At 50.2% G+C, this 12,205-nt stretch overlaps 1 protein-coding gene and 1 long non-coding RNA gene across 3 annotated transcripts in view; one reads left to right on the forward strand and one right to left on the reverse strand.

Moving 5' to 3' along the window:
- Positions 1-4,113: 4,113 nt before the first annotated feature.
- Positions 4,114-6,555, reverse strand: LOC132654305 (uncharacterized). The gene is made up of 2 exons (XR_009591982.1): positions 6,288-6,555; positions 4,114-4,496 (listed from the first exon to the last, which is right to left on the reverse strand). It is a non-coding gene; the product is annotated as an uncharacterized LOC132654305 (long non-coding RNA).
- Sptbn2 (spectrin beta, non-erythrocytic 2) overlaps positions 4,347-12,205 on the forward strand; it is a 33,172-nt gene continuing 25,313 nt past the window's right edge. Inside the window, exons 1-6 of one of the 2 annotated variants that reach the window (XM_021650281.2) lie at positions 4,347-4,503; positions 9,301-9,452; positions 9,859-10,032; positions 11,057-11,148; positions 11,304-11,384; positions 11,879-11,994. In XM_021650281.2, the coding sequence (XP_021505956.1) occupies positions 4,347-4,503; positions 9,301-9,452; positions 9,859-10,032; positions 11,057-11,148; positions 11,304-11,384; positions 11,879-11,994 (772 nt within the window). Of the gene's footprint in view, positions 4,504-6,602; positions 7,059-9,300; positions 9,453-9,858; positions 10,033-11,056; positions 11,149-11,303; positions 11,385-11,878; positions 11,995-12,205 lie in introns of those variants that run through there. The other variant, XM_021650280.2, reaches the window with a different exon arrangement.

The following is a 12,205-nucleotide window of genomic DNA, read 5'->3' on the forward strand; positions in this document are numbered from 1 at the left end:
TTCAATGACCAAAATAAGAATTATGGCGAATGCATGTCGTATCTCTTTATTGAATACCAATTCTGCTGGGCTCAGAGAGAGAGAGAGAAGACCAATACCCCAGTTCTCAAGAAGTTAGAAGTGGAGCAAGCAGAGAGACATAAACAACTAGCGGTCATAAGAGTGACAAGCACCATAATAGCTGTGTTCAGAGTGCTGGATGCAGCTCAGAGGGGGGCGGCTCGCTCTCTAAGGGAGGGCAAGAGGTAGTCTGGAGCAAGACGTGGCCACAGGAGGAATCAGAGGACAGAGCAGGGTAGGAAATAGGGTTTCGAGTTTTTCAAACCAGTGCCAACGGAGGAAAGTGGGAGAGGGAGGGTCCAGCTGCCTGCAGGACCGACGCATGTGCAGGCAGTCTGTAGCCAGCAGAACTTGGGCCTACACACAGTACTTGGGTGGGCATAGCCTCCAGCAGGACCCCTGGCCTCAAGCTAGTGGGAGGTAACACCACTCTCCCGCTAACCACATAAGCTTTTTGGCCCTATCTGAGGTCAGTGGCTAAGAATGAGGGAGTGTGGAACAGTAACCTGGATTAAGGCAGCTCCTCCCTTTCGCCAGCTTCAGGAATCCTTGGGGGAGAATAAAATTGAGGATTCTCCATTGAAGGGGAAAGACAGTTACGTGGGGATTTGCTAGATGCGTGGAGACTCTTATCCCTGAAAATTCCCCAGCAGGTCATGCATAAGGGGCAGTTCGGGTAGGAAAACGCAAGCAGAAAACCGTAAGACTCTGGAGATGGCGGCTGTTGGGATTCAGAAAACAGATTGAAAAGGATGACGGGGACGGGGGTGGGGTGGGAGGCAGAGCTAGAATGCTTAGAAACTTACTAGCAAGACGCAGAAACAGGGCCTCAGAGCCGCAGAGCGTTGTCCTGCTGAGTGAGTCCTGTGGAGTCACAGCATAGTGGCCCATGGAGGGTCTGGGACCCACCTGTGCTGTGTTAGAACCTTTATCTCTATCATGGCATCTTTGGAGATTCAGGTCCCAAAGCAGGTCTAGTCCCGGACTTGATTTGGAGAGAAGAGAGTTTTATGCTCCGGTTTTCATTCAGTGAGACTCTAGCTCCAGACTTTCTCCCCCAAATTACAGGAGTTTATAGAAAGGCCTTACCAGCCAGAGTCCCTGGAAGGCCAGGATCCCATGCCTGGACACTAGTAGGTCCTGGGAGGAGCAAAAGGGCACGGTGGGGTCTGCAGAGAAGTAGTCAGTACCTAATGGAATCCATTGGCAACAAACAAACAAAAACAACAACAAAAACAGCCCTGGGGGCTGGCTCTAGTAAGTTTGTAGTAGGGTTTGTTTTTTCCTATTAAAAAAACACAGTAAAAAAGAATGAGGAGGAAACTGTATGTCGTAATGGGAGTGCTTTTGCTGGAAGGTCTGTGGATTGGGTTCTAACGCACTTCCTTCAGCTGGGCTGAGAGTAGAGGCTTTGACTGCAAACACAGAGTAGGGCCCAGGGCTTCTGAGTCAGACTCCAGTTTCTTGTTTAAAACTGAAAGTGTTGGGTGACTGGTTCAGGTCATGCCTGGCTTATAATGCTCTTTGCTCAGGGTGATTCAACTCTGCCCTACAATTTAGCTTTATATAAATATTTACAGAGCAAATCCAGTGACTCTGTTGGTACAAAATGATGGGAAAGGAGTCCTAGGCCTAATGAAAATTAAGCTCCCGTCTATAGGGTAAAACCTAGGGACTAGAGACGTTTATTCTTTATAACTTGGCCTGGGTAGCTTTAACTGTCAATGTGATGAACTCTTGTCATCTGAGAGGAAAACCTCCATTAAGGAACTGCCTAGAGGAATTGCCTGTGGGCATGTCTGTTGGGGGGTTGTCCAGATTTTTAACTGATATAAGAGGACTTGGTCCACCCAGGGCAGCACCATTCCCTGGTCCTCTGCTGTATTAAAACAAAACAAAAACTCAGCGTGTGCCAAAAAGCAAGCCAGCCAGCAATGACATCCTCTGTGGTTTTGCTTCAAGCTCCTGCTTGAGTTGCTGCCCTGTCATCCCTCAGGGATGGACTGTGCCTTTAAATTCATAAGCCAAATAAACCCTTTCCTCCTTAAGCTGATTTTAGTTAGAGGGTTTTTATCACAGCAACTGGAAGGAAAGTTTCATGCTACTCCCGGGAAAATCCTGGTGTGAGTCAGGGGTATGCAGCCCTGCCCTTGAAGAGGACCAGGTTCAGCAATTTGGAACCAGCTAATCATAGTAGCCAAGTTCTGCCTTTGTGAGCACAGCACCCTCCCCACCTAGAATCTCCCCACCCAGCCTTCCCCAAACCACATGAGAAGTGTCCTCACCCTCTTCCCTCCCAGATCAGTTATTGCCAAGGATACAGCCCTGGCCTACGTACTTAAGTAGTTCTCGAGTTTAAAATGTCTACGTTGAAAGGATAGTAGAAAAATGAAACATGTGGAAGTTAGAGTTCTGTTAAAGTTACACACCCCCACACTTTGATTGGCTGCTAAATGTCGTATTACACAGGAACTTTGAACCTTACAAACTTTCAAAAATATCCCTAGCAGCTAATCTGAAGCTCACATGAGGACAGAGTGTGTTTGCTTAAGTTAAGCTCATGAACAGTACTGGCAAGCGTACGTCGTCCAGATCCTGTAGCCAGGGCCATAGAAGGCTGAGATGGGTACTGATCCCTCAGGGCCCTAGGATGATCTAGGAGATGTTAACGTCCTTTGTCTCAGAGGCTGTGATGAAAAGTTAGAGGGGCTGGAAAAGATGGCTTGGTGGTCAAAAGCAATGGCAGTTCTTTCAGAGGACCCAGGTTCAATTCCCAGCACCCACATGTCAACTTACAACCATCAGTAATTTCAGTTCCAGGCAATCCCTCGTCCTTTTCTGATCTCTCTCGGCACCAGGCAAATACATGGTGCATGCAGCATGCACACATGAACAAAACAAAACATCCATATCCATAAAACAAAATTTAAAAAAAATTAAGGCATGGTGCTCTTTTAAAAAAAGTCAGAGGGAACCTTGCTTCAAAACCCTAGTACTGTGGCTTCAAGCTGCACGACCTTGAGCCAGTGGGCTAGCCGCAGCAAACATGGCTGCTTCATCTGTGGATCAGCAGGGAAGGCACCCTGCTCATAGATGACAGGGACGTATATCACAGCATTTGTTAAGGACTTAGAAAGCGTCTTCTGTAGCAACAAAAAGAACCCAAAAGGTAAGAACTGTTACGCTATATTTAAAAATGATGCCACGCATACAACTGATCTGATATAAAGGAGGTTTATTGGGTGGAGGTGGAGAAAGAGAGGGAAGGAGAGAGAGAGACATGGTGGCCCTTCCCCCCAGGAAAGAAAGTGAGGCATTGAGAGTGCAAGAAAGGAGAGGGAAGAGGTAGGGCTCCTTTTATCCCAGGCCCCTGTTGGCAGTAACCAATGATGACATAGCAGGTAGCTAGGCAACCTAGGAGTGGGCTAGTGCATTGACTTGTGAACTAACAAGAACCATACTGTGTCCTCCTATGAACACCTTGCCTCAGCGCATCCATCTTTTTATGATTCTGTGGTAGATTTATCTCAGCTCTAGAGTAGAATCTGGGTCTTTAATCTCCACTTACCAATAAAGATGACTCAGAACAAGAGTAGAACTGGAGACTAAAAGAACATCATTTTACTGCTGAAGGGGACCTATATCCAGTGCCTGCATCACCCTGAAACCTTTTGCTTCCGTCAGCATACCTGCTCTGCCCTATAGAACTCTAGCTTGGGGCCTCTGAAGCCTTTCCTTTCTACTCTTTGCTTCCAGGTGCCACCGTTTCCTTCCTTCCTTCCTTCCTTCCTTCCTTCCTTCCTTCCTTCCTTCCTTCCTTCCCTCCCTCCCTCCCTCCCTCCCTCCCTCCCTCCCTCCCTCCTTCCTTCCTTCCTTCCCATGCATCTGTCATTGCTGCCTCTCCTTGTTCCTGTCTGGCCACTCCCTCAGGGTGGCTTCCCACTAGCAGCTTTTCACCAACAAAAGAAAGCTACCCCCAGCCATAACCTCTGGCCATAACAAAGCAAAGCAGAGCTAGGGCAAAGCAGAGAGAAGGGCATGGTGAGCCTGGCATGGTGGCACACACTTTAATCTCAGCATTTGGGAGGCCGAGGCAGGCAAATCTCTGAGTTGGAGGCCAGCCCAGTCTGCAAAGCAAGTTCCAGGACAGGCAGGGCTACACAGAGAAAACCCTGTCAGGAAAAATACAAACAAGAAGAAGGGCATGATGATTGGCAGGCTCAGCATCCCCAAGGCACTCCTCACCAGCCATGTCTTTTTGTAGGAACAGGAAGCCACCCACCACCATGAGCAGCACTCTGTCACCCACAGACTTCGACAGCTTGGAGATCCAGGGCCAGTACAGTGACATCAACAACCGCTGGGACCTGCCCGACTCAGATTGGGACAATGACAGCAGTTCAGCCCGACTCTTTGAGAGGTCCAGAATTAAGGCCCTGGCAGGTAAGAAAGGGCAGGGAGGTGATGAGATTGGTGGAGGTGGGTTATGAGCGTGGGAGGGAGAATCTTTTGTGTTTATGGGAAGACTTACTTTCGTTTCTCTAAGCTGCTGCTCTGAAGAAACAGAGACCCTTGTCTGGTCCCCAAAACATAATGTACTCCTTAGCTTCCTTCTCCCCTAGCCTAGAGATGCCACCCACATTACTCCCCCGGAAGTAGCTGGCTGGGTAGATGAGCTTAGTTTTATGACCTAAGGCCTGAGTCAGGTCTCTGCCGCCGCAGTGCTTTGCCTTTTTACTATAGCTGTCATTTCTGTCCCCACCCTCTCTCTCACCGTGCCTTCCCTTAATTCTACTGTCACTTCCCACACCTGTTCCCCTCCTGGTGCATTATCTTCCTGGCACTGTCCCTGCCTGTTCTTCTACCTGCTGCCTCTTACTCCTGTTATTTTATTTGGCTGTTCCCCGAAGCAGTCTCCCTCCCATTCTCCTGGACTTGTGTTCCAGCATCCCCACCCCCTCAGTCTCTGCCCTCCCCTATGGCCAGGGCTCTCCTCTTGGCTGAACTGGGTACAGACAAACCAGTCCGACAGGCCTCCCTGCCTTGGGGGGAGGAAGGGGGGAAGTTAGTGGTCATAGCAACTAAAGTGCAGCTGCCACCTGACACTACCACCAGCCAGTGGCTGTTTTGGGATTGAGTCACCCACACACCCTAAGGCCACCCACCCAATCTGCCTTCCACATTCATCCCACCTTCCTGACCTGCCCATGGCTTGGCCAGGTCCAGTGAGAGATCATACTTCCACTTAAGAATCGGGGTGGCTCCCAGCAGAAGAGATTTGGAGGCCCGGATGTTTTTTTACAAATGCAGGCTCTCAAGAAAGATGGGCCTTAGAAGCTTTAGATGTGTGGTCCAGAACTCGGGATTCTTAAAAGCTGTCCCGGGAAAGGATGCCCAGCCAGCGCACCACAAGACAATGGCTACAGCTTGTGGGGCTCGTAGCTCACTCCCTTCTGGCATCTTCTTGGCTGGGACTGAAGTCCGGCTGATGAAATACTCATATCAGTACTTCGGTAGCTCAGGGACAACAGAAAACATGGGGCATGGAAAATGCCACCCCTTTTGGAGAAGTGTGCCCAGTACCCTGGTTTTAGATTTGTATTTCCTCTGGTACGACTATTGATGTCATTGTGCACATGCGAGCCAAGACTCTTATGGTATCTTCGGTGACACAAACCTCCAGGACTGTTACTGTGTCTGTACAGGTCACATGCCAACCAATGTGATCATATCTGTGTGCATGTGTTACATGCCACCTCGTAAATTTGCCAGGTCTAGTTCATATGACATGTGCTACTCAGAACTCTCACCGAGTCTGTGAGCATGCCACATGGCACCCAGTACTGCTGCTATGCCTGAGCATTCACCACATACTTCCTTCTCAATACGGTCAAACTCTGCAACAAGACCTGAGCCAATCACAGCTGTCACCGTATAAACACACGCGCACACACACACACAGTGCTCTCATAATTTCCCTAAAGAGGTATCTATGAATGGCTTTGCTTTGCACAGTGCCCCTCAGCCGGTAGGTGCCAAATACATCCTCAATGATTAAAAATGAAGAGGAACAAGTGTAGGCTGCCAGTGACAAAGCAGAAGCCCCAGGAGAGGTAGGGAAGGCAGCTAACAGAGGTGCCCCATGTTAGGGTATCGGAGGGCTGGAATGTTGCCTGAGGAGCCTGGTGGGCAGAGGAAAGGGGCTGGAGGACGGTCCCAGTACTTACTCCCAGAGGAGGCCACAGAAGTCAACGGGAGCACACCTGGCTCCTCCTCCAGGATCTCCTTGCTTCGGTAGTTCTCCGCAGGGCTGAGATCGAAGCTCAGGCGTCCTGGAATGAGCCCCGACCTAGAGGTTGGCCCACCTGCAGACTCTCTGAAAGCAGGAGTTTGTTTTGGGGCCCCCTCTGGCAGGCTTTCCCTAGTCTTGGGCAACTAGTATCCTGACAAGCAGGTCTCTGGGTGCTGGCAACTCCCTCCTCCGCCCATGCAGGGCCTGGCCTTGCCCCAACTGGCTCCGCCTCCTGAGCAGCCTGCCCTTCCCCCCCCGCCACTGTCCGACCTGTTTGTCTGGAGCTGCCTCTGTCTCCTCTCCCCACAACCAGGTGTGCCCTACTCACTGTCTCAGAAGCTCAGGCATCCCATAGCTTTTCCCCCACTCCTTGAAACTCCTAGCATCCTTGAAACCACTCCACCCAACCAGGTACGGAAGCCTTTTTCTGGACGGCCCCAGCATAGGCTCAGGGGACACACATTCCTAGCCCTGCCCCGGCAGGGGAGCATGGACTCTGGGCCATAGGCTGAGTAGGAGGCAGGCACCATGAGTGCGAACGGAGTGGGTAGGATACATGGAAATGGCCTGAACGGGGCTGCTGAATTTTACTATGAAGCTGTGGAAGGGTCTCAGAACCCTGGGGGCGTCCTGCTCTCACCAGCTGCCTTCATCAATCCTGCTCAGTATGCCAGTGTGCTGGAAGGACGATTCAAGCAGCTTCAAGGTGAGTTTCTTCCCTGGGCAGAGGGGAGCCTGTTGTGCCAAAGGGAACCTGGGACAGGAAGAGCCAGCCGGCCCAAAACCCATGCCTACTGCTTTCTGTGACTCAGATGTCTATGTTGAGGGACAAAGTGGTAAAGCTTAGAGGAAATCATTGCAAGTAGCCAGAGAACCCAGGCATGTGGACAGCTGGAATCCCACTGAATGAGACGGGGGTTGGGGGCCTGGCCTAAGGAGTGTGACCTTGAGGTGCCCTGCTTGTGAGTTAATGTCATAGTTAGGGAGACCACAGCAGCCTCTCCTGGTGTTCACCCTCATGATTTGGCCCTGCTGGTCTTGTTTAGGAAGAAGGGCAGTGGGCCAGAGGCCTAGGACCTAGCACTTTTACGTGTTTTCCTGCCTTCTGGATGGGTGTGAAGGGAAAATGTGTGGGAAACGGAGAGCGTGTGTCAAAGGAGAGGGTTTGTGCTCACAGGTCCCACAGATGTCTGAACAGGAATGTTCATCTTGGCACAAATAAGTTTATCTGTGTGTAGGGGTGTTGTGGGTGTCTTGTGATGCTATACTTTGGTGCCTGGATTTACCAGGTCTTTGTAGGTACTATTTCCACTTTTAGTCTATGTGTGTGCCTCGTGCCAGGAGGCCAGGTATCAGGGAAATCTCCGTGGATTCAGTAATGGACAGATGACTTAAGCGGTCCCCAACTCCTATAGGGCCTGGAGATCCCAACAGGCCCGGAGTCATTAGGGCGTATCACACACAAGTATTAGGACCCCAGGCTTGGCAGAGGCGCAGGAACTGGAGATGAGAGAGTCAGGAATAGACTGGGTGTGTGGCTTTTCTTGGGGGAGGTGCTGGTGCTGACTTGGAGACAAAGGTGACTTTAAATACTTCCCACTGGGGCCCGGGTCTTCACACAGGCTCTCTAGAGGGCAAGTGGCAGGAATCCTGGCCTTCAAAATAGTTTACAGTACAGAGCTTATGCCTTCCCTTGCATTTGCGAAGTTTGTAATCATCAGCTTCAGCACCCGTTGTCAGGAGCTTCCTGGGGATGAGAGGCTACCTAGCCTTGCCTGCCTGTCTGGAAGTTGGCGCTCAACTCTACCTGCACTGCTCCCTTGAACTTCCAAGTTTTCTTTTTTGTTTGTTTGTTTGTTTGTTTGTTTGTTTTTGTTTTTGTTGTAGACAGGATCTCACTGTCTGGTGAGATCCATTCTATGGAGTCTGGAATTTACAAAGATCCTCCTGCCTCAGCCACCCAGGATTAAAGGTGTGTTGCCACCACACCCGGCCTAAAGTATTTCTTAATCTTGGGTGTTGGTGTTCAAGGCCTGGATCCTCTACAGCCAACTGTGCAACTCTGCCGTAGGCTAGAGTAGCCGACCTTTTCTGTACATGACTCAGGACTGGGAGCCGGCTTCAAGGCTCACACAGCCTCTCCACCGTCGAGTCCAGTTGACCATCTTGGAGGTCTGCTGCCATATTTGCATGCCACACCTTCTCCCCTGCCCCTCTGTGAAACAAGGGGTACCTGCCTTGATCCAGGCTCCCCCAGTAGGGAGCCATGTTGCACTGGACACCTGCTAGATGTATCATGCACAGTGTCTCACTGAATTGCCAATAAAGTAGGAAGACACTCATCCTACAAATGGAGAAACTGAGGCGCTGAGTAAGCTGCCAGTATCTCAATACTGTTACAGTTTGAAGCCTCCCCACAACCCACCCCAACCTGGGCAGTTGCTCCATCCTTTCTCTCTCTGTCTCTGTCTCTCTCTCTTTGGTTCGGGTTTTGGTGTTTTGTTTTGTGTTGGGTACTTTGCTGTTTTATTTTGTTTTGTTTTTCTAGCCAGGATTTCTCTGTGTAACCCTGTCCTTAAACTCACTCTGTACACCAAGCTGGCCTTAGACTCACAGATATGCACCTGCCTCATCCTCCAGAGTGCTGAGATTAAAATCACGCCCCACTGCTGCCTGGCTCCATCTTGTCTTCTTGAGGCTTCCTTTGTCTGTCTTGCTTTACTTATTCTTTCCTTTGCTCATGAGCTTATCCATTCTCTTCATTGCTTAACTCTATAGATTACTGTTTTGTTTTGTTTTTTCCTTTCTCTTGGCCATCCCCAATCCTGCCCGACCCCAGCTGTCACTTCTGTTCTCTCAGGCACCCCATCCTACACCCTGCCTGCTGGTGTTTAGAAGCAGGCACACTGTCCTTGAAGGACAGAAATGATTCCTTGTTGCCACTGCAGATGAGCGAGAAGCCGTGCAGAAGAAAACCTTCACCAAGTGGGTGAACTCCCACCTGGCCCGGGTGACATGCCGGGTGGGAGACCTGTACAGCGACCTGCGGGACGGGCGCAACCTCCTGAGGCTCCTGGAGGTGCTCTCGGGAGAGACCCTGGTGAGCTGGGGTAATGGGTGGAAGAGGGAGCCTCAGAGACTGGCCAAGGGAGCAAACCACAGGAGGGGCCCACAGAGCAAAACAGCATGGCTCGTCTGCCCAGAGGATGGGCTCATTCCAAGACGCTTTGCTCCGTGGATTACACGGGAGCCATGCTTTGCAGAGACAGGAACAGTGACCCCATTGAAAAATTTCTTCTCCCACCCACTCTGGGTGCAATTAATTCCCTTGGGAATCTTAATCTGCCCAAGCCTCATCTGTAACCTTGCTTGGGCTCCATGACCCCTGGTCCGGCCCTAGGGTTGGTCCTGCGTTCCCGGAAGGAGATAATGGGAGGTATGGAGCAGATTCCTGGGAAAACTAGGAAGCTAGGTCCCATGCCACTGTACCCTCCATCCCCTGACAGCCAAAGCCCACCAAGGGCCGGATGCGGATTCACTGCCTGGAGAATGTGGATAAGGCACTGCAGTTCCTGAAGGAGCAGAAAGTACACTTGGAAAACATGGGCTCCCATGACATTGTGGATGGAAACCACCGACTGACCCTTGGGCTGGTGTGGACCATCATCCTTCGATTCCAGGTATCCTCCAGGTGTCAGCTAAGGTGTAAGTCGTACAGGAACCAGTTTTATACCTCCACACTGTTACTGACGATCCATGACAAGATAAATACAAAAACTGAGGTGCTGGCTCAGCAGTTAAGAACATTGTAATGGCTGCTCTTACAGAGGACATGGGTTCAATTCCCAGTACCCATATGGCAGCTCACAGCTACTTATAACTCCAGTTCTAGTAGATCTGGTGCCATCTTCTGGCCTCTGTGAACAACACCGCACACACAGACATTTAGGCAAAATAACCATACACATACAAATAAAGTAGTAAATAAACTTTAAAGATTGAGCATCAGCTGGGCGGTGGTGGTGCACGCCTTTGATTCCCAGCACTTGGGAGGCAGAGGCAGGTGGATCTCTGAGTTTGAGGCCAGCCTGGGCTACAGATTGAGTTCCAGGGCAGCCATGGCTAAACAGAGAAACCCTATCTCAAAAACAAACAAACAAAAATTGAGCATCAAGACAGGGTTTCTCTTTGTAGCCTTGGCTGTCCTGGAACTCACCCTGTAGACCAGGCTGGCCTCGAACTCACAGAGGTCTGCTGCACTACCACACCTGGCTGCATCTAGAACTTCCGAGATCAGTTTACCTTTGAGGCAATATCCATGCATCATATCTGGGCTCTTATCATTTTCTCTGCTACACTCTGTCTCAGTGCCATCTCAGCTTCTCTCATTAAACCTATGCTTCTCCTGTTGACCTCTAAGCAGAGCTTTTTCAGCTCCATCTTTGAAAGCCAGCTCTCAGAAAACATTCATTCACCTGCCCGTATTCTCTAGCTCCCTTCACTCTAGGCACCTCCACTCCATTGTCATCCCGCTTCAGATCCCCTGGACCTGATAATATGTGTCACTATCCCCGGATGTAAGGGCCTAGGCCTGTCCCATCGCACAGCATCCCTAAAGATCAGTTTTCTGTGACTCTCTCTGAGTGTCTCTGACAGTACTGAGGCACCACTAGGGAGTGAAGGTCCTGCTTGCTGCTTCCTTAGATCCAAGACATCAGTGTGGAGACAGAAGACAACAAGGAGAAGAAGTCAGCCAAGGATGCTCTGCTGCTGTGGTGCCAAATGAAGACTGCAGGGTGAGGGGCCCAGGAGCATGGCTACAGGGGATGGCCGCACCCAGCCTGGACAGTATGGAAGGATGGGCTCTGAGGTTCACAACCTGGCCAGTGTCCTTGTATCACACATCAGGGCTCTGGAGCACCCACTGCTTTTCCCTGGTCTTTCTTTATAGGTATCCCAATGTCAATGTGCACAACTTTACCACCAGTTGGAGAGATGGGCTGGCCTTTAATGCCATCGTGCACAAACACCGGTGAGAAGATGGGGTTAGTGAACACATGGACTAATGATGTAGCAAAGGCCAGGAGAGTGGCTGAGTCACTGCATAGCTATAGGGGAGAGAGAGAGAGAGAGAGAGGAAAGAAAGAAAGAAAGAAAGAAAGAAAGAAAGAAAGAAAGAAAGAGAGAGAGAGAGAGAGAGAGAGAGAAAGAAAGAAAGAAAGAAAGAAAGAAAGAAAGAAAGAAAGAAAGAAAGAAAGAAAGAAAGTAAGTCCCGGACCTTGGGAAGCAGCAGACTGGGAGATTCAAGGCCAGTCTGTTCTCACAGTGAGTTCCAGACCAGTCAAGGCTACATAAGAGAGACCCTGTCTCAAAAGGAATGAAGAAAAAAAAGGATTTGGGATAGGAGTCAGGAACTAGGGTGCTATATCCAGGGTGGGCTTGGGGTGTTCCCAACCAGGAATAAATTTACTTTTTTTCCTTTAGGCTCTGATGTGCTTTTGATGTGTTCTGTGTCCTCTCTCCCAGGCCAGACCTGCTGGATTTTGAGTCCCTGAAGAAGTGTAATGCACACTACAATCTTCAGAATGCTTTCAATCTGGCTGAAAAGGAACTCGGCCTGACCAAGCTCCTGGATCCTGAAGGTGGGCCTGAGCTCTGCAAAGCAGGTGTAGGGAAGACACAGGCAAATTGGTGGTTGCCAGGGGAGGACCAGCAGCTGTGGAGGGATGCTCTGGAATTAGGTGGTAGCAATGATTTGCACAACCTCATGAATACACTCCAAGCTGCTGAACTATAGACTTTTAAGGGATAAGAAAAGTACCCGTGTGGTGGCTTACACTCAGCGGGCAAAGG

Source organism: Meriones unguiculatus, chromosome 1, assembly GCF_030254825.1.
Source record: "Meriones unguiculatus strain TT.TT164.6M chromosome 1, Bangor_MerUng_6.1, whole genome shotgun sequence".
In the NCBI taxonomy this organism is placed as follows: Eukaryota; Metazoa; Chordata; class Mammalia; order Rodentia; family Muridae; genus Meriones; species Meriones unguiculatus.